We start from the raw sequence: 25,265 nt of genomic DNA on the forward strand, positions 1-25,265 counted from the left end.
GAACTTTTTAGGCATGTGATTTTCTTTTTGAAATTCAGATACCCCCCGCCAAATGAGTTTTTGGTATCCTTTCTTCAAATTGTTTTTGCTCACTCATGCGTGAATGGGGAATACTCTAAGTAATATCAGATGAAAGAAGAGATTCTAAGCTTTACATTGGTAGGTCATTTGTCTATTGTATTTTTGATTAAGTTATGATAAATCATCGCTTAATCTCGGTTTCGTTTTTTCTGGGACGCACTGTATATATATATATATATATGCATACATTTCTTCTTCCTTTTCTTCTTTCTATACATTTGCCTTTATGATTTCTTATATTCTTAAATCGCGTTAAAATAGTAAGCATCGGATTTGATAAAATTAAAAGAGATGCAATTTTCCCATACCAAATTAACAACATAGAAGTGCCTCCATCATTCTCCGGATTAAGGAAAATGCAAGAGCCATGTCATCATTTGAGTTTTACAGTGGTAAAAGTCACATTTTTATTAAGACCAAACTTCATTCTCATTGCCGTCGATCCGCTGCCTATGCTGGAGTTAGAAGACTAATATAAATTGAGTTATGTCGTATATTTTCTCGAATTTCTTGTATAAGTTACCAAGGGAATTGTAAAAACCTCATACATTGTAAAAAATGAAGTGCTAATTTAGCACTTACAGTGCTTGTATAGTGACTGCACTACAAGTGCTGATTTTCTTGTTCAAATTTAAATTAGAAAATCAGCACTCGTAGTGCAGTCACTATACAAGCACTGTAAATGCTAAATTAGCACATCATTTTTTACAGTGTAATTATCAAATATCAAGTAATTCTGTGTCCTTTGATTGACGTTTGATATGCGGTATAGGATGCGTACAACATGTATAGCCAACAACTTCAGTCATCCAAACCTCTTTTATCATTGGTAAATCCCATTTTAGTCTCTGCTTTCTCATGTTTCTTTCACCAAAACTTCGTACTCATCACATTCATAATTTGAAACCAACTTCATTATATACTTAATGATACTATCTACAATGTGATTATTGCACAAAGTTCACATTTATTGAATATGACGAAATATATGTTGGGACGCATCAAAAGAATTTAGGCGCCCATTTCATAAAGACTTGCTGTTGCGGTAACCACGGCAACTACCATTAAAAGGTCGATTTTATTTGGGGTTACGTACCACGAGATTCTTAAAAAGGGTCCAATATAATTACATACTGGTCAGTTTGCTTCAGAAACTACACTGTAAAAAATGAAGTGCTAATTTAGCACTTAAAGTGCTTGTATAGTGACTGCACTACGAGTGCTAATTTTCTAGTTTAAATTTGAACTAAAAAATCAGCACTCGTAGTGCAGTCACTATGCAAGCACTGTAAGTGCTAATTTAGCACTTCATTTTTTACAGTGTACTGGGGTATAATTCAGACATTATGAGCGAGTCTAACACACGGGGAAAATATGCTCATTCACCATGGTAGAGTTGTTATTTCAATCTAAAATAATGCCCATCATTTTTTTTTAGGTGTATCATGTTCTTTCAGTCTCCAAACAAATGACTTTGTCTGCTCTCCGAAACCCTATACTGTGTTTACCATCTGTCCAAATGGAACAGCTATCTGTAAATAAAGTGTTCCTCGGTAATTGGTTTATTGTTAAATTTCTTTGTTCTTTTAATTTACTGAAGTATATTTTTTATGAATTCAAGAAGGGTGTAATTGTTATTATCATTTTATATTATTTTACTGATATATGATCATTAATATGCCACAGTCTATCTAGAATTATTACAACATTGCATCTTGCGTGCCTCATGATGAGTTCACGAGCTTCCCCAACCTTTCTGAATCTCAGTACGAGAGACTATACAAAAGATCAAATTGTTTGTTTTATTCAACTAAAACAATTCTTAGAATACTGGACCAACTTTTTAAATAAGACAATAGCTAGACATCATAATAGAGCAATTAAACGTGTCACAAGTTCAAGATCCACAATATAAAATCGATTAATATGAGATTTAACAAATGATGCTACAATGTTAGATGCGAGTTTCATATTTCAAATTTGATATTAGTTGATTTTATGAAATATTTTTTCACGATGGAGCCACCAAAGGCTTTGATTGAATTATGACATTTTTTAATCCCTTTTTCTTCTCCTTTGTTTTTATTTCTCCGAAAAAATAAGGGAAGGGAATAAAGATGTGTTCAGAGTACCCAATTTATTTTCCGACAGAAATTTCCATCTCAGTACACGATAGCAAAGAAGCTAGAAAAGTGATCCCTCGTCCAAATTGTTTTTTGTGTGAACCAATGACGATTATTTTCGTAGCATTATGTGGTGGTATGATAAATAAACACATCCATGTTTAGCCTGCGTCTTCAATTTAAATAATCAAAATACTAAACCAGACTATCCTTGAGAACGTAGCCACTGCACATCTATGACTTTTTTGTGAAGAAAATTGAAATAGATTTGAAATATTGCGGAGAATGTGGTCTCCAAGGAAAATATTGTCGAACCTTTGTGCACACTACAGAAACGAATGTGAAAACAACAATCAAAACCATTATCATAAATATCCATCGTACAAACATTCACGTTATTTCTATCTCTAACAAATACACAATTATTTCATTTCAACTTATTTCTGTGTTCTTTCAATGTTTATATAATTTTTCAAAATCTACCGATGTATAATGGACGGAATAGATGAGGGCACATTAAATAATTGTTTTTAAAAGATGGAAACAGATTCTTTTCAAGATAAATCGACGAACGTTCTAAAAATGGGAGACCTTTAGTTTGACAACCACATCAATAAATCATCAACTAAATAGGTTTGGCTATTTGTGAAGCCACGCAACGCCCCCATAATATCTACATTCGAGCCCTTTTCAAAGTCGTTTATTTACAAATTGATCGCCATACTGTTCGCAGTAGCTACCCGCCAGTAGAATTATCAAACAATAATTACATGTTGATATAAAAATATAACTTTACATGATCGATATCAAATTTCAAAATTATTTAATCATTTATGAAGCTAGTCATACCTACAGCACAATTTATTTTTTTAAGTTGGAGCATCATTCACTTTATTTTTAGAAGTTCAGAAATACGTAGAATTTTATTATATTACATCTTGATTTGAAAACTCAGACTCGTATCTATAAAGGACAAAGGTAGATAAATGTGTATGCTTATTTCATAAAACACAGATAAAACAGCAACACGGCAGTACAATTGGGATTCTCGTTGAACTCCACATGCTTATTAAATGAGTTTAATAGCCTTACACTTCTCTTTTATTAATTATCATCACACCAGCCTCAAGCCTGTGCGTACTTCTAACGTAGATGGCGTAGATGGGGTGGTCCTACTTATAAATACAGTGTTTCCATGTGCAAAATGTGATTAACTGAAGGTCGCATTGAGTTAGTGTAATATTATATATTTCATATTTCTTTAATCTGAACATCGAAATATATTCAAATATTGAGAGCAAATAACATTACTTTCTTCAAGCCGTTTGTTTCAAAAGTAAGTATTAAATAAAGTTCTTTCTTTCTATGCAATATTCTCATTGTTCGAGGCGACATTAGATTTTGAAATCATGTTTTCCATAGCCACCTTAGCTTCCTTGGACAGTCCGCCATTTTGCTTTCCTTGGTTGATATTCTTTTCGCTAAAGTATCACACAATTGGAATAGAAAGGGGAAAAGTTTATTAATGAATCAAATGTAGAATTAACATTTCTAACGAATGAAATGTTACACCCATACACAGTTAGGGAAATTATGTAGTTCTACTATGCGTAATGAATAAAATAATATAAAAACAATGAAGTATGTGTTTGATAAATTACATTCATTCCCATTAGGTAATGGCTGGAAACTTACATAAGCCGGATTAAGTTGAATGGCAAGCCAGTTTTCCATATGAAATGGGGGTCACGTGTGCTTTCTAATCTAAAGAACAGATTATGAATACTATAATAATGATTATGTGATGAAAACTGTTAACATAAAGATAATCATAATAATGGTAAAAAGTAATACTAACAACATAATGATAATAAAATATTTCAATGCTGATCACAGGCCATTATTAAATAGAGATTTTTACTTAACGAGGGAAATTGGGATGGGAGGGATTTGCCAGTATTACGATATCGATTGTTTATATCGTTCGTTTTTTCAGGTGTATTTGTTAATGTAGTCTGTTCGGTAGTACACTTTTTTGAATATTTTGTAATTGCCAGTTGAGGCTTCAATGTGACCATATTTACAGGATAAAGCTATTTTTGTAACTTGTATTATTGGTGTTGAACCACTACTGAGAGCGATTCCTAAAAGTTCGAGTCCAATCACAGGACTCAATGTGATCATCCTTATGATGACTTTACCTATCTTTCACGAGGCACTGTATTTCGTTGTGCTGTAGTGGTCCGTCAGGCTGTTGTTAAAAGAAAATAAAAATTCGTTAAAAATACTAATACCATAAATAAATGTTTTTTCAACAAAAAACACATCACAAAATGTTGTATTATGATGATAAAATAACCGCATTTGATTCGAAATTGTATTATTTTACCAATGATTTAGCGAATTATGAAATTAACAATTAATTCTCCATGAATAAAAACAGCATATAATTTCACCCATTTTGGCGGCAATTTTACGTGGTCAGAGTGTTCCTATGTTACGCACTTTCGTTTTAAAATCCAAATTGATGCGGTAGGTTTTCCGTGAGCTAGCACATATTTGAGGCACCATTTTTGCCCTTTTTTGACAATATAAAAAATAATTTTGGGGAATTCATTTGGTCAAATTATTATTTATTAATAAACCGACAACGTCGATGTGGCACTGGAATGTGGCTGCCGGGCCCACAATCAACTGGGCAAAATTAATTTGGGGGTATTTTTGTTTCAGATTTCTATTTCGAACAATAAAATATATGGATTTATTAAAGTGCTGGGATTATTCACAATTTATCCGGTAAGTGTTTTATAACGCATGCTTTAATCTGCATGGTCCGATGGACAATTTGACAGCAATACCAAAATACTTTTCGCATTAAAGTTGTTGAAAGCTTTCCCTACGGAATGAATCTTTATTTTTCTTCCCGTATGTATTCTTCTCAATATTGCACTGGTAAGGTGGAATACAAACAAAAGGATAAGCTACCTTGATACCCTTTAATATAGGAAACGCAAGAATATCTAACCCATCCCACAATAGCTCCATAAACAAATATATATACTTTTGAATTTTCTTAAAAACAAAAATGAGAGATTTTCTGGGAAAGTGATATATATTGTTAGAGTTAGGTGTAGATTGATTACTTATATTGCTATATACAGAAATGTTAAGACTCTATTATCTTATGAAACCTTTGTTTTTTAGATACTTACGCTTAGTTTCTTCTTTGTAGAATCCTGATTGGTACTTAATCCATTGTTAAGATGGTTAGTTTCATCTACGCTTGACGTTTTCACCGGGTTATCATGACAATCCTATATAAGTGGATAAACAACAAAATCATCTATACCACAAGGAGTGTGGTTTCACATGAACAATCAATAAAGATTTATTCTTTTTAAGAAACAAAGAAGCTACTTCTCGCGCCGGTTTAAAAATCGTTACTTATCAGATTTTTATTTTCTTTTAGTAAATTGGTCTGAAGATTCCTTCCAAATATATGCTTCATTGATTGTTACTTTGATAAAGTAATGATAAAACATTGTTACATCTCTCAATTTTTTTTTTCTGGAACGCATTGATAAACAAAAAAGTGCTTCAGAATGATACTGCGGAATAGTTACCTCATTATCAAACTCCAACCTTATTTGCTGTTTTCTCATTCGATGATTATTCGTAAAGATTGTTTTTGTGTTGTGATTTCATGTTTTTTTTCTATTTATGATGACTCAATGATTTCGTAGCTGATAAATATTTTGTTTATTTTTGTAACTTTTATCGCATATAAATGTGCAAAACGCATCTTTTCCTTAAAAAAGACAGAAAGCGTAAAAATTATCGGCCCTTACTTCGGATAATTTTTAACCGGAACGGGGTGTGGTGCCAATTATTAACAGGCTCGTTCCAAGTTAATCTGAACCGGAATTTTTTACAAATGCCTATCATCATATTTACCATGCCCTGCGAGTCGTCACTGCTTTTCCTGCAAAGCGCCACCGTGTCATTTGCATTGCTTTTAGAAGATGATCCAGAAGTCGACTTAGACTTTCCCGAAATATTCCTGTTACCACCCTTGCCGCTTGCAGTATTGGAGACGGACGAAAGGGCTGTAGAACTGATCATTCCCGCCTTGGTCTTGCCGTATCGACGCTCGTATGCTTTCCTCACCTGAAAATACACACAAATACACTTTTTTAAGTACCATGTTTGTACCCATTTTTTTAATAACTAGCAAATTGCTAATCCCACTTTACGTCAATCACAATTCACAAAACTACTATGTGTATCCCTATACCCCGATGACATCAGATAATAATAATAATTGTGAAAAAATTCTTGTAACCGATATTGCCAAATTCATACATCCCAAATTCTTGCCCTTTCCTGTGTAGGGACGTGCTCCCCCCCCCCCCCCTCCTGATTATATATACACATACATGTATATTATTACTATTATTATTAATATTATTACTAGTATTAGTAGTATTGAAAGAGCCTAATTGTATACCGCGTGTGCGCGGATTGACAATCTGAACTAAACTTGATTTGGGGGGGTTAGACCTCATCCTAATTGACCTTTGACCCATGACCTTTGACCGCATGACCTTTGACCGCATGACCTTTGACCCCAACTTCCGGTCACTGTTGACCCCGTGACCCCACCTTCCGGTCAATCATGACCTTTGACCTTTGGGTACGCGGTAAACAGGAAATTGGATAATGGAGCGCGGGAAGCGATTTTAATTGGATAATGGAGCGCGGGACGCGATTTTAATTGGATAATGACTCCGCGTGGGGACGCCATCTTAATTGGATAATGAAGCGCGGGACGCGATTTTAATTGGATAATGACTCCGCGTGGGGACGCGATTTTAATTGGATAATGACTCCGCGTGGGGACGCCATCTTAATTGGATATGAGTCCACGTAGGGACTCGATCTACAGGAAATTTAATTAACCTCCGCGTGGGTGATCTCCCGCGCCCTCGCCTATAAATGATGGGAGTAAACCGAGAACACCATGACCTTTAGCCCGGTCATCCATGCCCTTTACCCCGGTCAGCCTTTGACCACACGACCCGATGGGTTGACCCAGACTTCCGGCCAGCCACAACGTCACCATGAATCGGTATTACGACACAGTTACGCAACCACGGCCGTGATGTCATATCCCAGGGAATTACCCTTTACCCGGTATTGCACCACCGTGGCGCAATCGTCACGTATAGGATACGATGCACAAAACAGACGTATGATTTCTGCACAGTTTCCTATCGAAAAAAGGATCTTTCTCCGCCTTCCAGCGGATATGTCAACCGCCTCGCATGACGTCACCGGCTACGTAAGCACCGTGATGTCATCCCAGGGAATTCCCCTTATCCCATCGTATCGGTATTGCACCACCGTGGCGCAATCGTCACGTATAGGATACGATGCACGAAACAGACGTATGATTTCTACAGAGTTTCCTATTGAAAAAATTATCTTTCTTTGCCTACCAGCAGATATGTCGAACCCGATATGTCAAGTGCCTCGCGGTTCACGAATCGATCACCCCACTCACGACCAACGCCCGTCATTGAACTTGGGATATCCTATTCAAGGTGAAAGCCGGCTCTCTCTGTCTCTTATTACAACAATTATTGGTAATCCAACATGTGATTATAATCCTGATAACAGTGGCATCTCAAGCTCTACTCATTCCAGACTTTCCCCCATCAAAACTCTCTGACTTTTCCATACTGTTTTGTACATACCTCCATACTTTTCATTTTAACTCACATGACCTGCACGGCTCTCTGACCCGCAAAAGTATACTATATTGAAACCCGTAGACGACTCCTTTCAATCAACTTAAATTCATCCGCAGTACAGATGGTGATAACATGAAACACTATACAGTCAAGGATGATTCTTTATTATTACTATCATTTATTCTATTCCATTTCAATGTAGATAGGTTCAATTAGTGTATAAACAGCAGATTTTGATACAAAGGTAAAAATAATGTAAGATATGTTCTCAAATTACGTTGTCACAACAAAATAATTAACTGTTCATTGTTAATATTAAAGTGAAGTTCTCGTTTTTTCTTTTCCTTCGCTTAACTTAATGGATTGTAACACATGTCTATGGATGGCATTCAGAAAATATGAACACAATGAAGTTCAAACTGTCATTTATGCCCGCATTTATGTTGACGGCGTTTTCTTGGATTATTCGACAAGCTGATGTTTGTGCCTTTAGTTGTAGGTTCCATCTTCACCCTCCGTTTCTTCTCCACCATCATCATTATCGTCATCGTCACCTTGATACTGGAATAAACCATCGAATTGTGAACCATGCCTGGCTAACACTCTCTGTACGGCTTTCCGGAATTCCATGCCATTCTCTAATCTTTCCGTGAGATCGGACACGATTTCATGATTGATGTCAGCGTCTTCGAGGTACACGTTCTGCTGCAAGAACTGAGAGTACAGATCGAAAAAGATGCGTTTGACTGCCCACATTAGTTTCACGTGAGCCTTTGCTTTAGCGTCTTCTTCTTCCATTCCTTCTGAGATGTATTTCTGATATTTTTCGTCTCTCAAGTCCTTGGTGGCCGTCATGGCTTGCTCTAACCATCCTCGATAAGCGAGGTTGTCTTCAGTTTCTTCCATGTTTGCTGTCATTGACGATTCGTGTCCATCGCTTTCTGATACGCTCGTTTCGGAATCACCGTTGGATTCTTCAACTCTTTGCATTTGAGAGGATGGGTCGGAGTCTTCATCTTCACTCGTTTCTTCTCCAGTATCATGCTCAATTTGTTCATGCCTCTGCATGTTATATTTCCTACTAAAAGTTTTATCGCATCGTGAACAAGCGTAACGGTTGGACATATCCAATATATTCATGCTGACTCGATGATTATTTGTTGGGAAATGAAGAAAATTAACGTTCAAACTTGTAATTATACGTAATCATGAAACGCGCGCGAAGGTACTTTGATTCTTACGGATGTTTACGCATTCTTACGGATTCTTACTCATTCTTACGGATTCTTACGGATGTTTACTCATTCTTACTCATTCTTACTCATTCTTACGGATTTTTTACGGATTCTTACGGATGTTTACGGATTCTTACGGATGTTTACGGATTCTTACGGATGTTTACGGATTCTTACGGATGTTTACGGATTCTTACGGATTCTTACTCATTCTTACGGATTCTTACTCATTCTTACGGATTCTTACTCATTCTTACGGATTCTTACGGATTTTTTACGGATTCTTACGGATGTTTACGGATTCTTACGGATGTTTACGGATGTTTACGGATTCTTACGGATTTTTTACGGATTCTTACGGATGTTTACGGATTCTTACGGATTCTTAGGGATGTTTACGGATCCTTACGGATCCACGTTGGAATGACCCATGCTGCATGGGTCATTCTAGCGTGGATGAACATATTTTCCTTGAGATTATATGAAAGCATTGATTAATCCGTAAAAATCCGTAAGAATCCGTAAGAATCCGTAAACATCCGTAAGAATCCGTAAACATCCGTAAACATCCGTAAACATCCGTAAACATCCGTAAGAATCCGTAAACATCCGTAAGAATCCGTAAAAAATCCGTAAGAATGAGTAAGAATGAGTAAGAATGAGTAAACATCCGTAAGAATCCGTAAGAATGAGTAAGAATCCGTAAGAATGCGTAAACATCCGTAAGAATCAAAGTACCTTCGCGCGCGTTTCATGATTACGTATAATTACAAGTTTGAACGTTAATTTTCTTCATTTCCCAACAAATAATCATCGAGTCAGCATGAATATATTGGATATGTCCAACCGTTACGCTTGTTCACGATGCGATAAAACTTTTAGTAGGAAATATAACATGCAGAGGCATGAACAAATTGAGCATGATACTGGAGAAGAAACGAGTGAAGATGAAGACTCCGACCCATCCTCTCAAATGCAAAGAGTTGAAGAATCCAACGGTGATTCCGAAACGAGCGTATCAGAAAGCGATGGACACGAATCGTCAATGACAGCAAACATGGAAGAAACTGAAGACAACCTCGCTTATCGAGGATGGTTAGAGCAAGCCATGACGGCCACCAAGGACTTGAGAGACGAAAAATATCAGAAATACATCTCAGAAGGAATGGAAGAAGAAGACGCTAAAGCAAAGGCTCACGTGAAACTAATGTGGGCAGTCAAACGCATCTTTTTCGATCTGTACTCTCAGTTCTTGCAGCAGAACGTGTACCTCGAAGACGCTGACATCAATCATGAAATCGTGTCCGATCTCACGGAAAGATTAGAGAATGGCATGGAATTCCGGAAAGCCGTACAGAGAGTGTTAGCCAGGCATGGTTCACAATTCGATGGTTTATTCCAGTATCAAGGTGACGATGACGATAATGATGATGGTGGAGAAGAAACGGAGGGTGAAGATGGAACCTACAACTAAAGGCACAAACATCAGCTTGTCGAATAATCCAAGAAAACGCCGTCAACATAAATGCGGGCATAAATGACAGTTTGAACTTCATTGTGTTCATATTTTCTGAATGCCATCCATAGACATGTGTTACAATCCATTAAGTTAAGCGAAGGAAAAGAAAAAACGAGAACTTCACTTTAATATTAACAATGAACAGTTAATTATTTTGTTGTGACAACGTAATTTGAGAACATATCTTACATTATTTTTACCTTTGTATCAAAATCTGCTGTTTATACACTAATTGAACCTATCTACATTGAAATGGAATAGAATAAATGATAGTAATAATAAAGAATCATCCTTGACTGTATAGTGTTTCATGTTATCACCATCTGTACTGCGGATGAATTTAAGTTGATTGAAAGGAGTCGTCTACGGGTTTCAATATAGTATACTTTTGCGGGTCAGAGAGCCGTGCAGGTCATGTGAGTTAAAATGAAAAGTATGGAGGTATGTACAAAACAGTATGGAAAAGTCAGAGAGTTTTGATGGGGGAAAGTCTGGAATGAGTAGAGCTTGAGATGCCACTGTTATCAGGATTATAATCACATGTTGGATTACCAATAATTGTTGTAATAAGAGACAGAGAGAGCCGGCTTTCACCTTGAATAGGATATCCCAAGTTCAATGACGGGCGTTGGTCGTGAGTGGGGTGATCGATTCGTGAACCGCGAGGCACTTGACATATCGGGTTCGACATATCTGCTGGTAGGCAAAGAAAGATAATTTTTTCAATAGGAAACTCTGTAGAAATCATACGTCTGTTTCGTGCATCGTATCCTATACGTGACGATTGCGCCACGGTGGTGCAATACCGATACGATGGGATAAGGGGAATTCCCTGGGATGACATCACGGTGCTTACGTAGCCGGTGACGTCATGCGAGGCGGTTGACATATCCGCTGGAAGGCGGAGAAAGATCCTTTTTTCGATAGGAAACTGTGCAGAAATCATACGTCTGTTTTGTGCATCGTATCCTATACGTGACGATTGCGCCACGGTGGTGCAATACCGGGTAAAGGGTAATTCCCTGGGATATGACATCACGGCCGTGGTTGCGTAACTGTGTCGTAATACCGATTCATGGTGACGTTGTGGCTGGCCGGAAGTCTGGGTCAACCCATCGGGTCGTGTGGTCAAAGGCTGACCGGGGTAAAGGGCATGGATGACCGGGCTAAAGGTCATGGTGTTCTCGGTTTACTCCCATCATTTATAGGCGAGGGCGCGGGAGATCACCCACGCGGAGGTTAATTAAATTTCCTGTAGATCGCGTCCCTACGTGGACTCATATCCAATTAAGATGGCGTCCCCACGCGGAGTCATTATCCAATTAAAATCGCGTCCCCACGCGGAGTCATTATCCAATTAAAATCGCGTCCCGCGCTTCATTATCCAATTAAGATGGCGTCCCCACGCGGAGTCATTATCCAATTAAAATCGCGTCCCGCGCTCCATTATCCAATTAAAATCGCTTCCCGCGCTCCATTATCCAATTTCCTGTTTACCGCGTACCCAAAGGTCAAAGGTCATGATTGACCGGAAGGTGGGGTCACGGGGTCAACAGTGACCGGAAGTTGGGGTCAAAGGTCATGCGGTCAAAGGTCATGCGGTCAAAGGTCATGGGTCAAAGGTCAATTAGGATGAGGTCTAACCCCTAACTACTGTCGTGTCATGAGGACACGCACTAATGCGTATTTATCAATAAAATCGGGCGTTGCATATCATGGGTTTTTTTAAACTTCCCTTTCTCCTATTACACAATTGATCCTGCGTTTTCTAATTTTATGATAATTTTTTTTTGCTGAAAATTCATAAATCATAAAAAAAATTGATATTTGAGGAACAGTTATAATATAATGCCTTGATAGTTTCGGAATAAAAAAAGAACATCTTTATAGATGTCATGATAGGTACCAAACCCCTCTAAAAAATAATGATGGTGATTCTCAATTCTGGGGAATTATAGTTTATAACCAAGAAAAATAGCATAGAATTAAGATTTTTGAGAGATATCATTGATCAACCACTTAAGAAATTTATGGAAAGGTATACGGGTTTTTAAATTGTATGCTAACTGCCGCTATATGACAGATGATGGTGGCTTTAGAATTCCGGGAATTGAGATTATGAGTTGATATGAACTTCAATATAGTTTGCAAGATAGCATAAATTAAACGGCTCAAAATAACTTCAGGAAGCATTATTTTGAAGGAATCTGTTACATTCATACTTAACAATAAAAAAGTAGTGGTCTGAAAATAACATCATGAACTAACCCATGGCCACTATTTATAAGGGCTGCTTGTCACAGCGTGCAAGTTTCTATACCCAAAGGTCTGGTATAGTCAGGTATGAAAGGGGTCAACATCCCCTCTCCAAACATTGTTCCCAGGCCCCCGGGGGACACTCATGAGAAGAATAGTCGCATTTAAAACAAAATCCGTCAAGTAAATTATATTCATATTTTCGACATGAAATCGTAAACTACCCCATGACCACTGCATAGTTCATGAAACATGTTAAGTGAAACAAATTCCATTATGACAAGATGAAGCAATGAAAGAAAAATCCATGTATGGCAGTGAGTCCAAACTTCGCGTGTGTCCATACTTTGCGGACGGTCATTATCTAAAAAAAATAGCCATCATCCTTAAAATCTGACATCATCAACGTGAAAAGCGACCTAAAATTACCCTTTGGTGTAAGTTTCTTCAGGATGAGTTCAGTATTCATGAAAATATTGACAAAAGATCGGCAAATTTGTCACCGTTAGCGCCCCGTTCCGAAGAAATCTGATATCCTCAACAAGCATCACAATATCATAATTTTGCAAGCAGATATCATAAAAAATGTGAGTTCAATGTGGTACTGACTAATTCTATAGCATTTTGTCATCTGATATAAATATCTCACCTTTCGAGCTTGAGTTTTTGTTTAAATCTTCTCAAAAACTGGTCCGCGAAGTTAGGTCACACTTTTTCGAACGGTTTTCCAGCACAGCGCGCATTCGTCGATCGGAATAGAATTTTGAGATCGCGATACCGCCGAAACCCCTTGACCTACTTCACATTTTTGTCAATGATTTTATAGTTTACGATCTTGCCGTCAATGTCAGTGGCGGATCCAAGGGGTGGCGCAGGGGGCGCGCGCGGCGCCGCTCAAAAAAAAAAAAAAAAAAAAGTAAAAGAAAGAAAAGGCGCTGCTTGAAAAAATTATACACTGATATAATATTAGCAACAGTAAGGAAAGACTATCCCCCAGCAAAGCACAATCATATCATCTTCCTTATCTTTTCTTTTAACTACCCGTTTCCCAACAACTTCGCCGGTTAAAAATAATCAGCAGTGCGCTGCCTGCATATAACTGGCGCCAATCAAGAATAATCAGCGCCACCTTAATCTCAATCGGCGCCGGACAAGAATAATCAGCGCCATTTGGTTATAAATCGGCGCCAGTCGAGAAAAATCAGCTCTGCCAGAGTCTTAACCGGCGCCGATCAAGGATAATCTGCGCCACCTAGATCTAAATCGGCACTATGCAGATAAAAATAATCGGCGCCATCTGGTTATAAATCGGCGCCGGTAAAGAAAAATCGACGCTGCCTGAGTTCTTAACCGGCGCCGATCAAGGATAATCAGCGCCACCTAAATCTAAATCGGGGCCGGACAAGAATAATCAGCGCCATCTGGTTATAAATCGGCGCTGCTAGAGTCTTAACCGGTGCCGATTAAGAATAATCAGCTCCACCTAAATCTAAATCGGCGCCGGGCAAGAATAAACGGCGCCATCTGGTTATAAATCGGCGCTGGTAAAGAAAAATCGGCGCTGCCTGAGTTCGTAACCGGCGCCAATCAAGGATAATCAGCGCCACCTATATCTAAATCGGGGCTGGTCAAGAATAATCAGCGCCATCTGGTTATATATCGGCGCTGCCTGAGTCTTAACCGGCGCCGATCAAGAATAATCAGCTCCACCTAAATCTAAATCGGCGCCGGACAAGAATAATCAGCACCACCTGGTTAAAAATCGGCGCCAGTCAAGAATAATCGGCGCCTCCTGGTTCTAAATCGGCTCCAGTCAATTATGAATTGCCGCTGCCTGAATCTTACGTGACGTCGGTAAAAATAATCAGCACTACTTGTTCTAAATCGGCGCCGGTCAAGAATAATCAGCGTCCCCTGGTTCCAATAAATAGGCGCCGGTAGAATAATAAAGAAGGGCCTATTGCCAACCAAATCTAGATCGGCGCCGGTCAAGAATGATCAGCGGCACCTGGTTATACATTTTATTGTTGAATGGTCATAACAAAGCTTATCGCATGCCCTTACAGAGTGGAATGGGGCGGGGCAGTTGCCCACAGAATGACAGATGTCATGAAATCTTTAATTTATTTAAAAAATCCTAGAATCATACAAAAGCGTAGAGCAAATCCTTTAATTTTGATCATATTTTCCAATGCTTTAATGTCAGTCACTTTTATTCTTTACACATTCCACATTGTGCCACCTCTATGGCCGTTAGTTTAAGACAGCTACTATAGTGTTTTATGAAGATGATTCGATATTTTAGCCCAAAACTTTGCTAAAACCCGTTGCTAGTACCGGGAGTGTATAATAACGCAACCAGTCGTATATTGAGATTAAGCTACACAACTCGTTCTTTATTTTAAATCGTGCTTAAATTATCCGCTTCTCAGATTGGAATATAAAAAATTTTCAGCTCGCGCTTCTTGCTCGCATCATTTCTGTAGCAAAACCCCATACTTTTCATTATTAAATAGGTGAATAGAATGTCCCGTTTTCAGTTCTAAACGTCAAAAGAACTCCCGCTTCGATTTGCAATAATCTTTTGCTGGATATAATCTTGTTCTTTATTACAAACGTCCATTAAACTGTCATTTTTTTCAGATCGAAATATCAAAATTTTAAGCGAGCGCTTCGTGCTCGCATCTATTGTTTTTTTAGATACCCATCTTAATCATTGGTACCAAAAATGCATAGAATATCAAGCTTTCTGGTCAGAATATAAAGAAATTTCAGCTCGCCCTCGGCACTCGCATTATCTGTGTAGTGAGATGTGTATCCTCATCATGAGTTACTACAAACAGTCCTAAACAGGCACCTTTTTCCTGTTTTCAGGTCAGTATACTAAAAAATTTCAGCTCGCGCTTCGCGCTCGCATTAATTTGTTGGTGAGATATGTGTTTCTATCTCATGAGTCATATAGATATATATATATATATATATATATATATATATATATATATATGCATATGTGTGTGTGTGTTTGTGTGAGTTTGTTTGTTTTGTGTGATATCGAGCGCCTTTGGAAAGTTGATTAATGATTTTGCCCCCCAAATCTTTAAAAAAAAGGATCGACGCCCCTGTGTGTATATATATATATATATACATATAGTAAAAAAAAACTTGTATCTCTATTAATATACAAAAGTATTGGCCTCATCGCAATAAAAGGGATAATACACGAGATTTTGAAATCGCACATAACATGCATAATTTGTATTACTTTTTGCTTGTTTCTTTCTTTAATAAGTTTTTCAATCTCTCTCTATATATGTTTTAGATTATATGTTTAAATTGATGTATATTTTCTGTTATAATGAGATATGTTTAAGTGGACTTCAGGGAATGGTCGTACGCAGCAAGGGGGAAGGGGGGGGCACATTCGCGATCTGCTGTTGTGAAAAACATTTTTTTTTCCTTAACATTTCATGAAAACTATGAAAAATGTGCAAATGTGAGATGTGCACCAAATGTTCGAGTCTTGCCCCCCCCCCCCCCCCCGGAAATATTATCTGCGTGTGGTCATGCAATGTGGTCATGCAAAATGGCATGACTGGAAATCCTACATTTTGAAAAGAGCATTTGACAGGGTCAGACTTTACCCCTTTTTCAACATTTTTTTTTATGGCGCCGGTGAAGTGCAAAAATATGTGCGCCGCTCGGCAGTGCGCCCCCCCCCCCTTTCGCCAAAAGCTGGATCCGCCTATGAATGTGGTAAATATTTCTTAAATTGGTTTTGCATAAATTGTGAATATTTTGTGAACAAATTTAAGCCTGAAGAATATTTTTTTTAAGTCCGCGAAGTTAGGACACCCCATCATACATCGAACATATGAGTATTAACAACCTCAAACAAGATGGATACATTTTATACAATCTGCATGGCTTAATATACGATTGTTTTTTTTTTTTTAAGCGATGTTCAACCTTTAAGCAACATCGTTTGAAACTTAACATTAGTGATTTTTTTTCTACGTAATCTGCCTGATGCTAATCCTTTTCCATCATTTCATTCGAGTTTACAATTACCATAAAAAATAATGAACTTCGATGCACCTGTGCCCCCCCCCCCTCAATTAATAAAAACGCTGTCTCGCTCTCATTCTTTTATGGCTAACTGGAAATTGATAAAGCTCGGCGGAACATTGTTCAAACATGAATTCATGTTGATGATGCGCTGCAGCAATCCGGTTAGATTGAATGTCGTTTATCATAGTCGAATTACATGCGGCGATATGTTGGAGGGCTTTTAGGGAGAATACTAAAAAATGCTCAACAAAGGAATATTCCTCTGTTCGATTTCAGAATACAGTATATGGCAATCTTTGAATAAAGATTATGTAATCCATTAAAGGGACCCCTGCACAACAAGGGACCTGTAATAGACTTCTGTGCTGTTAATTAGTCTTCACTTTTAAACCTTTTTGCTACACTCCTAAAAAGGTTCGGCAAAAAATGTCCAACTTTTAACCAACCCTGGGCAACATCATGATACTGTCCACATAACTATTGGTTAAAATATGTGCAAATTGGGTAACGAAAACTAATAATTGGGTTATAAATTTGCTCAGTTGGATAATAACTGCCCAAAATATATATTTTTTTTACCAACATACATTACCCAACACAGTGGACAGTATGTTGCCCAAAATTGTAAGTGTGTATAAAATATGACTGTCACTTATTTTGTTTGGGGTTAATTTGTGGGTCGGTTTTCGTAATAACGTATTTGTGGTAGGATACTATAGGGTTTACTTTAAGGATATTCAATTGGGTATGTTTTGCAAGACTACTTGAGAGAAATTGCTTTCTTGGCAAGGAACCGTGAACTCCTCAGGAATCGAGCTGTCACTGTCGAATGTGGCTGTTTTATATTACCTTTAAATTGTTAAATGAAATATCATTTGCCAATTTTTAATGGTACTAGACATGGAATATTACATCATTTGGGAAAAAATGAAATATGAATTGAAATTGAATGACGCATGGGGGTTGCATATCACCAAAGAATTTGACAGAAATGTGAATATGATAATAATGAACACCTTTTAGACAGGGAATCATATTCAAAGAAGCATTCATTACGCCTTTTTAACTTGTACAAAATAATGATACACCTTGAAGTTATCCTATGAACTTTATGGCACCTAAGCTGAGCATGCACTTCCCCCTTTTCTCGTGAACTTTTATTCGAGATGGTATGGGCAACATAAAGACTTTCAGTAATGTATGAAATTACATCCGTATGACTTGCTGTAAAAGAAATCGATCAACTATAAGTGCATTCGACTACAAAACGTTTTGACACGTGTCTTTGCAGTTCATGTAGAGTCGTGAGGATAACCATATTTTGTTTGCTCCTTTTTCCAATAAAAATGTTCTGACATCTATAATTTGGAAGAAGTTCTTTAAAGTCTTCTTTCCCTGCAGCTTTTATTTATTTCTTGTTTTATGTGATTACTTTTGGTGCCCCCATTAAATCAGCATTCGTTTTGATATTTTACCATTCGCATCACTTCAGCTAAGAACATTTATTTGAAGCGAAATTTCCTTGATATAGATTAATTTTTAAAGTAATTTCTGAGTTTCATGTCCAAATGAAAGCTTTCAGACTTGACCCCCCCCCCCCCCCACTTCTCTCTCTCTCCCTCTCTCCCCCTCTCTCATTTCTTCTCTATATTAACCCACCCTTTCTCTCTCTTCCACTCTCTCTCTCTCCCCCTCTCTCTCACTCTCACTTTCGCTTACTTTCCTTCATTAGACACTCCGTGCCTCACTCTCATTTCTATCCTCACCGCCACGTCATGTCTAAAGTACTCATCTCCAAGCTTCATGTAAGGGTTACCCTGGAAATGCACAGAATGTGTGCATCACCAATCCGGGTCAAAATGATTTTTTGCTGAGTGAAATAGCAAATTTGTCAAGACATCGAAGAAACCCACGTCCGTGTAGATGACAGAGGTTTAATAGCGTAAATGCAAGTAACCTAAAAGTATATGCACTTTCATTTTCACAAAATGAGAAGAATAGATGGGGCTGGGCGGTGAGAGGATTCCAGATGCCTTTAGCCATGTTTAAAGTATATCTTCTATCCAAAGTACTTGTACCTGCCTATGTCAATGTACTCTCTATAATGTAAGAGCTTCGATGGAGTAAGGACGATTTTTTTTCGAGAGGTTACCTGTTTCTGCTCATGAAGTGAGCAGTGGGATAGTGCTTCAGTGCGAGCGGGGAGACAAAGTGGGAGATGTCATTCAAAAGCCCAGTTTCATGAAAATATGAAATAATATTTTTATCTTTTGAATAATAAACATTAAAAGTAATGGGAGAGCGAAAATCTAACATATCCTCTATACGGGGGGGGGGTCGTGGAACATTTGGGGGAGGCAGAGCACCCCTCCCATCCTCAAGGCCCAACCCTCATCTGAACGCCAGTGCTTTCCTGGAGATACTAGTTCTGCCCCCGTAATGATCGGCAAACATTTCAAGGTTGTCATGACATTATATACTTATTTTCTCAGTGACTGTGTAAATAGGGGAAAGAGGCCTTAAAGCAGATGGCATTTCTGAATGAAAAAAGAGGGTTGTATAGTATTGTTTACTACCCACTCATCTTAAGATCATCCTAAATAATTATTTATATTATTATTTTTATTATCATTATTATTATCATCATCATTATTATTCATTCGACCATAAAAAAGACAAATCGTGCAAAATATCAAATATAAATCACTTGAACTTATCAAATACAGTTGAGTTTTTAAGATCACAGAAAAAAATTAAATGGTTATCCATCGGCATGACGGGCAAGGATTCGCAAAAGGAAATATAGTCTTGCTAGACGCATGCGAACTCTTACAGAAAACCCCTGAGAAAATATTGCACAATCCCATATTTTGCTTCCTTTGTTATAGATAACAGGCGGTGTTTGCCAAATTCCCTATTTTGCGTCGACCTGATAAGATGCTAGAAACTGCAAGGGCGATCAGTGTTACGTATTACCATGATTACCCCAGCCTCTCCGCGTTTTTCCGATATCTTATGATGATGTTAAGTTAGTGTAACTGTGTTAGCTCAAGGCCTGTGCGACTCTTAAGAGAAGACTGCGAGTGAGGTTGTGTGCGATTGTTGTGTGAGTGCATGTATGTGGAGGAGTGGTGTGGGTGGATGTTTGTGTGCGCGAGGGAGGGTGTACGTGTGTTTAGGAGAGAGATAATATGAGTGTTCGTTTAATGGTGTTTGAAGCAAGAGTTAAGAAATGAAAGATCTTGTGAAACGAATTGGTGAAATCATGTAAAACTCATTTTCAATAGCTTAAGATGAAATCTGGGAATGATAAAACAAGTATATTCACTGCGGTTCTGTTGGGATTGATTTTTCCCCCCTCGAGTATTTTTTAGGGTTTACCGAATTGGGCCCTTCATGTTCATGCTGCCCATGGTAAGAATATTAATCTGATTTTTACTTTATTATCCAAAACCTCTTTTGTGGTGAGGGTGAAATTGACATTGATAATTGAATATAAGAAGGATACTATCCCATTTTATTTAAGATCTATATCTCACAGGTCTAATTTCAAATACTCTGATCACGTCAGTCATAGTTACCCATGCGCCTGTGGGGCTTTCATCCTTCCTTTTTCCGCCCTATTTTCACCCCTTTACCCTAATACATATTTTATTAAATCTTTGGTCACTTTGGCCCGTATTCTGAAGTCGGGTTTAACTTAAACTCAGGTTTAAAGTTGTGGTTTAAGTATGGACAGCCAATTGTTACATAAATCACTAACAGTATAGAGATATAATATTTCACCTCATTTGGCTCTCAAATCATTCATAATTGTGTAGGAAGTATAAATAGATTTTTGTCTGCACCATCGATGAATCTGGAAAAAGCACAGTAAACATACAACTTAATGCAAATTTTGACACTTTTGGCTTCCCATAATTTAGCACAGAGTTAGACCATGGTCTAAGTTAAACCTGACTTCAGAATACGAGCCTTTGAATATACCCGTTACTCTTTGATTCAGGTGAATTTACCTGTTTAAAAATCACACGATCACATAATAACACTGTAAATTTAAAGTTACACTACCCGGGTCCCCGTCGTACAAAGAGTTGAGTTTGATCAAATCAATCTTAACTACACTGTTAAAAAACCCGTGATTTTACAGGAAAAAAGAAGATTTTTGCAGAAAGCAATAACAGAATCATTCTGTAAATTCATAAAACAGGAATTTTTTTGCAATTTAACCGAACAGGTCTGTTTAAAAAGGGGAAAAGGGTGTTTTATTTAAGGAAATTTGTAAGATTCCATACACCAAATACCAATTTTCTGTAAGATAACGCAATCCGGTAAGATTACAGGTGTTCTCGAGACTCTGCTGCAGGAACTGCTTTTATTTTAAGGATAAATTTTCTAACAGTGTAGATGGAAATCCATCAATGTCATCATTTTTCCTACAGGAAATTTGCACAAAAATGTCCTTTTGCAAACAATGAGGAGCATACTGAATTGTCAAGACAACCATGAAAGCGATGAATGTATGATATACATCATATATTCTAGAAAACGTTTTGAACAAATATGCATTTTAGATGGTGGCGTTGGTGGCTTTCCATAGTTGTGGGTAATAGGATGAATCGCAATATTTTGTAAGACAGGACCCGTGGATTTTCAGTCGTGTATTATTTATTTATTTAATTTTATTTACTATTCTTCTTTCTTTCATTTCTTCTTCCCTTTTCCGAAGATGTGCTGTGGTCTAATGGATAGACTCTGCAGAATACAGATCGCAAGGTTCGGGGTTCGACTCCCGCCTCGGCACTAACGCCTTTGACAAGGCGTTGATCTATTTCTGTCACACTCGACACAGGTAAGGCAAATAGACACCCATTTTATTCATAATTACCCATTTGCATTTCATTTATCATTAGAAAGTGTTGAACTGTGCTATTCTGTTTGGTAACCACCATCACTCATACTGCATGAATTCTATTTACTGCATATATATTCATGTATTCATTTTGATTCCTGTATTTAGACGTGATTCAATCCATTCTGTACATTCGACCTCGACTTACTCCATATCTCACAAGTCATAGGCTTGATGATACCGATATTGTGAAAGCCTCTCCGTTTTACAGATACACGCGCAAAATTGAAGTCCCATTATTGAATCGTTCTCTTAACCTACTTTTCAAATCACGATGTCACGGTGTATCAATTCTCTAAAGAATCGATGAGGATTTGAGTATGATACATTTACTTACGAGCTGTCATTTGAAATGAGGTTGGTAGTAATGCGTATCGTGCAATCCCTATGTAATTTCATCACCATGATCACTAGTCCACAAATTACTGGAACATTGCATCCATTTCCAGGTAATACATCTGTTGTGTTATAGCTGAAACAGTGACAAATGATCATTATTTTGCGTCGTATTGATAGTTGTTCTAGCTCTTACCTTGTATACAGACCGTACTAACCAGATAGTATTGTGGTCAAATCCTACTGCTGCTCTATCATCCTTTGGCAAATGCATCACTGTATACTTTGTCACTCTCCATTCAGGTGTTAAAGGGAAATCAAATCTTTGGAGCAAGTGGGCTTGTGCGGAAAGAGAAAAATCAAAGAATTAGATCAAAGAGAGTTTGAGAAAAATCGGACAAATAATGACAAAGTTATGAGCACTTGAATATTGCGATCACTTCTGCTATGGAGATCCTCTCATTGGCAATGCGACAAAGATGTGTGATGTGACATTGTGAATAACTTTCCCAGTGATGGACTATAAAAAAAAATGTATATATATATTTATTTTTTTTTGCTTTTTATGGTGATACAAACTCTTTATATATAATTTATTCCTTAAAAAATCTGTATTACTCCTATAGAAAGAATACATGATTTACTAATAAATGTGATAAAAGAAGCAGTTTAAGTGAAATATATCGAAAAGTAGTAATGGGAAAGTTGTTCACATGACTGTGACATCACCATAGAGATAGTTAGTATACATCTCTATGGACATCACACATCTTTGTCGCATTGCCAACTGAATGATCTACATTGTAATAATGATCCAAACTTCAAATGCTCATAACTTTCTTATTATTTATTCAATTTTTCTCAAACTTTCTTTGAACTGTTTCTTCGATTTTTTTGTTTTCACACAAGCTATCTTGTTTCAAAGTTTCATTTTCCGTTAAGTTGGTACCCGGTAGTATGTAATTCCAATGTCGTTGGCTTAGCGATGAAAGTATATTTACTGTTCATAGCCTAAATATTCCCCAGGGAGTAAAGATTGTGCATACGCAATCGCCATTGTTAGCTCTTTACAAAAGTATTGTTATCCCGTGTCACCCAGTTGAACAATTTAGTCCTATATCTGTATATGATTGGTCTAAACCCAGTATGATATGCGCCTGTTCCGTATTGCCAACCCTTTTATTCCCCCCCCCCCCCCCCCTTGAACTGATGGAGCACAAAATCTGTTTCTTCATAGTTTTTTTTTGTATTAATCTGCTTGATCTACTTTCTCGAGTGGCTTGGGCATGGAAGAAAATAATGATACAATAACCACTCGTGCGTTTGAAAGATATGAAGTGTCTTCATGCTTGTGTCTCTCTTCGTGAAATGTCGGACGCTAACGTACAATATTGTGAAGTGGTTAGCTCATTCCTTGTTTGCTTTTGAAAATCTATATTTCACTATGGAAACAGGTTTTTCTTTTTTAAGCGGGGCAAACTTATCAGCATCTATCATTAACTGTGTAATATGAATAGCTGTAGGGTTGAAGTATACCCTTTCGAGATTTAAACTATTAGTAATACAGGTCAGGGTTGGGCTCAATTACAAGGTAATTGATCAATTACATAATTAATTACATTTTTTGAGTAATTGTTATTGTAATTAAAATTTTGAACGGGAAAGTAATTGCAATTGTAATTGAAAAAAAAAAGTAATTTACTTCCATTACTGTAAATTACTTTTAATTACATTCAATTACTTTACAGTAAACTCACTTAATTTATAAATTAATTTCGTGACATTTTTCATGTCAACTGCTTCAGCCTCAAAGAGGGTAACAGGCAGAATCCGTGCTCTTTAACCTAAACCTTCATCTTTTCAGTTTCTCTGTAACTTAAAAGTATTTTGAAATAGGTGGTAATATGTACAGAAAAAATTTAGTGTCAGTTATGACTTTTCTAGAAAGTAATTGAAATTGTAATTGACAAAAGTAATTGGTAATTGTAATCATAAAACATGTAATTTAATTGAAAAGTAATTGTAAATGAACATTTCTTCAATTATTTTATTGCAATTGTAATTGAAGAAAGTTATTGAGCCAAACCCTGAATACAGAGAATAAAATAGATTAGGCCTAGAATTGTGTTTGTGTGGTGAATCTAAGATGTTTTGAGAGAAAATGTGTCTGTTTTGCTCCTTTGTTACACAATCAGTGAAATATTAAGTAGTGAATTGTTATTTAACTGGTCCTCTATTACAAGACTATACACTGCTCAGAATGATGCATTACGGGTAATGAACCTGGCCAGATATGAGTAGTTGAGGACTTGAGATGAGGCTACCAAGTCTGCTGGTTCGTATGCCCTTTAAAAGATGCCCACGCCCCGACTCTCTCTTTCTTCTTTCTACCCCCCTTCTGTCTTTACATTTAGTCATATAACATTATATATATACAGTGCGTCCCACAAAAAACGAAACCGAGATTTATCGATGATTTATCATAACTTAATCACAAATACAATAGACAAATGACCTACCATTGTAAAGCTTAGAATCTTTTCTTTCATCTAAAATTACTTAGATTATTTCTCATTCACGCATGAGTGAGCAAAAATAAATTTGAAGAGGGGATACCAAAAAGTCATTTGGCGGGCTATATCTGGGTTTCAAAAAGAAAAACACATTTTTTAAAAGTTCAATATCTGCTCTTTAATTTTATACCTCAATTGCGGAAATGGTCAAGAAATAACAAAGTTCTGGTTATTTGAAATAAGGCTTGAATTTCAATAATTTCATAAAATTAAGAGGTTCTACAGGCTCGCGTTCAAACTCACTCGACACTCCGTTTTGTTGACGATCAGCCATGCATTAAGTCTTTTGTTAACCGTGCGATATATAGCTTCTGTGGGAAACCGGTGAAAACACGTTTATTTAATGAAATTATGGAAATACAAGCATTGTTTCGAGGGAACATAACTTTTTTATTTCTTGACCATTTTT

At 37.1% G+C, this 25,265-nt stretch overlaps 1 protein-coding gene across 1 annotated transcript; it reads right to left on the minus strand.

Moving 5' to 3' along the window:
• Positions 1-1,028: 1,028 nt before the first annotated feature.
• LOC135154192 (uncharacterized) lies at positions 1,029-7,326 on the minus strand. The gene is made up of 5 exons (XM_064099508.1): positions 7,258-7,326; positions 6,159-6,371; positions 5,417-5,518; positions 4,406-4,455; positions 1,029-3,685 (listed from the first exon to the last, which is right to left on the minus strand). The coding sequence occupies exons 1-5, from the start codon at positions 7,324-7,326 to the stop codon at positions 3,568-3,570; spliced, it is 552 nt and encodes a 183-aa protein (XP_063955578.1). The 3' UTR covers positions 1,029-3,567.
• Between the last annotated feature and the right edge of the window lie 17,939 nt (positions 7,327-25,265).

This window comes from Lytechinus pictus, chromosome 5 (genome assembly GCF_037042905.1).
Source record: "Lytechinus pictus isolate F3 Inbred chromosome 5, Lp3.0, whole genome shotgun sequence".
Classification (NCBI taxonomy): domain Eukaryota; kingdom Metazoa; phylum Echinodermata; class Echinoidea; order Temnopleuroida; family Toxopneustidae; genus Lytechinus; species Lytechinus pictus.

Excerpts from the sequence above, each read along its gene's own strand:
- LOC135154192 (XM_064099508.1), bottom strand. The coding sequence starts at position 7,326 with ATGGTGACGTTGTGGCTGGCCGGAAGTCTGGGTCAACCCATCGGGTCG. Across the intron at positions 5,519-6,158 it reads GTGACGACTCGCAGGGCATG|GATTGTCATGATAACCCGGT; the intron begins GTAAATATGATG and ends CCACTTATATAG. Across the intron at positions 4,456-5,416 it reads CTACAAAGAAGAAACTAAGC|CCTGACGGACCACTACAGCA; the intron begins GTAAGTATCTAA and ends TTTTAACAACAG.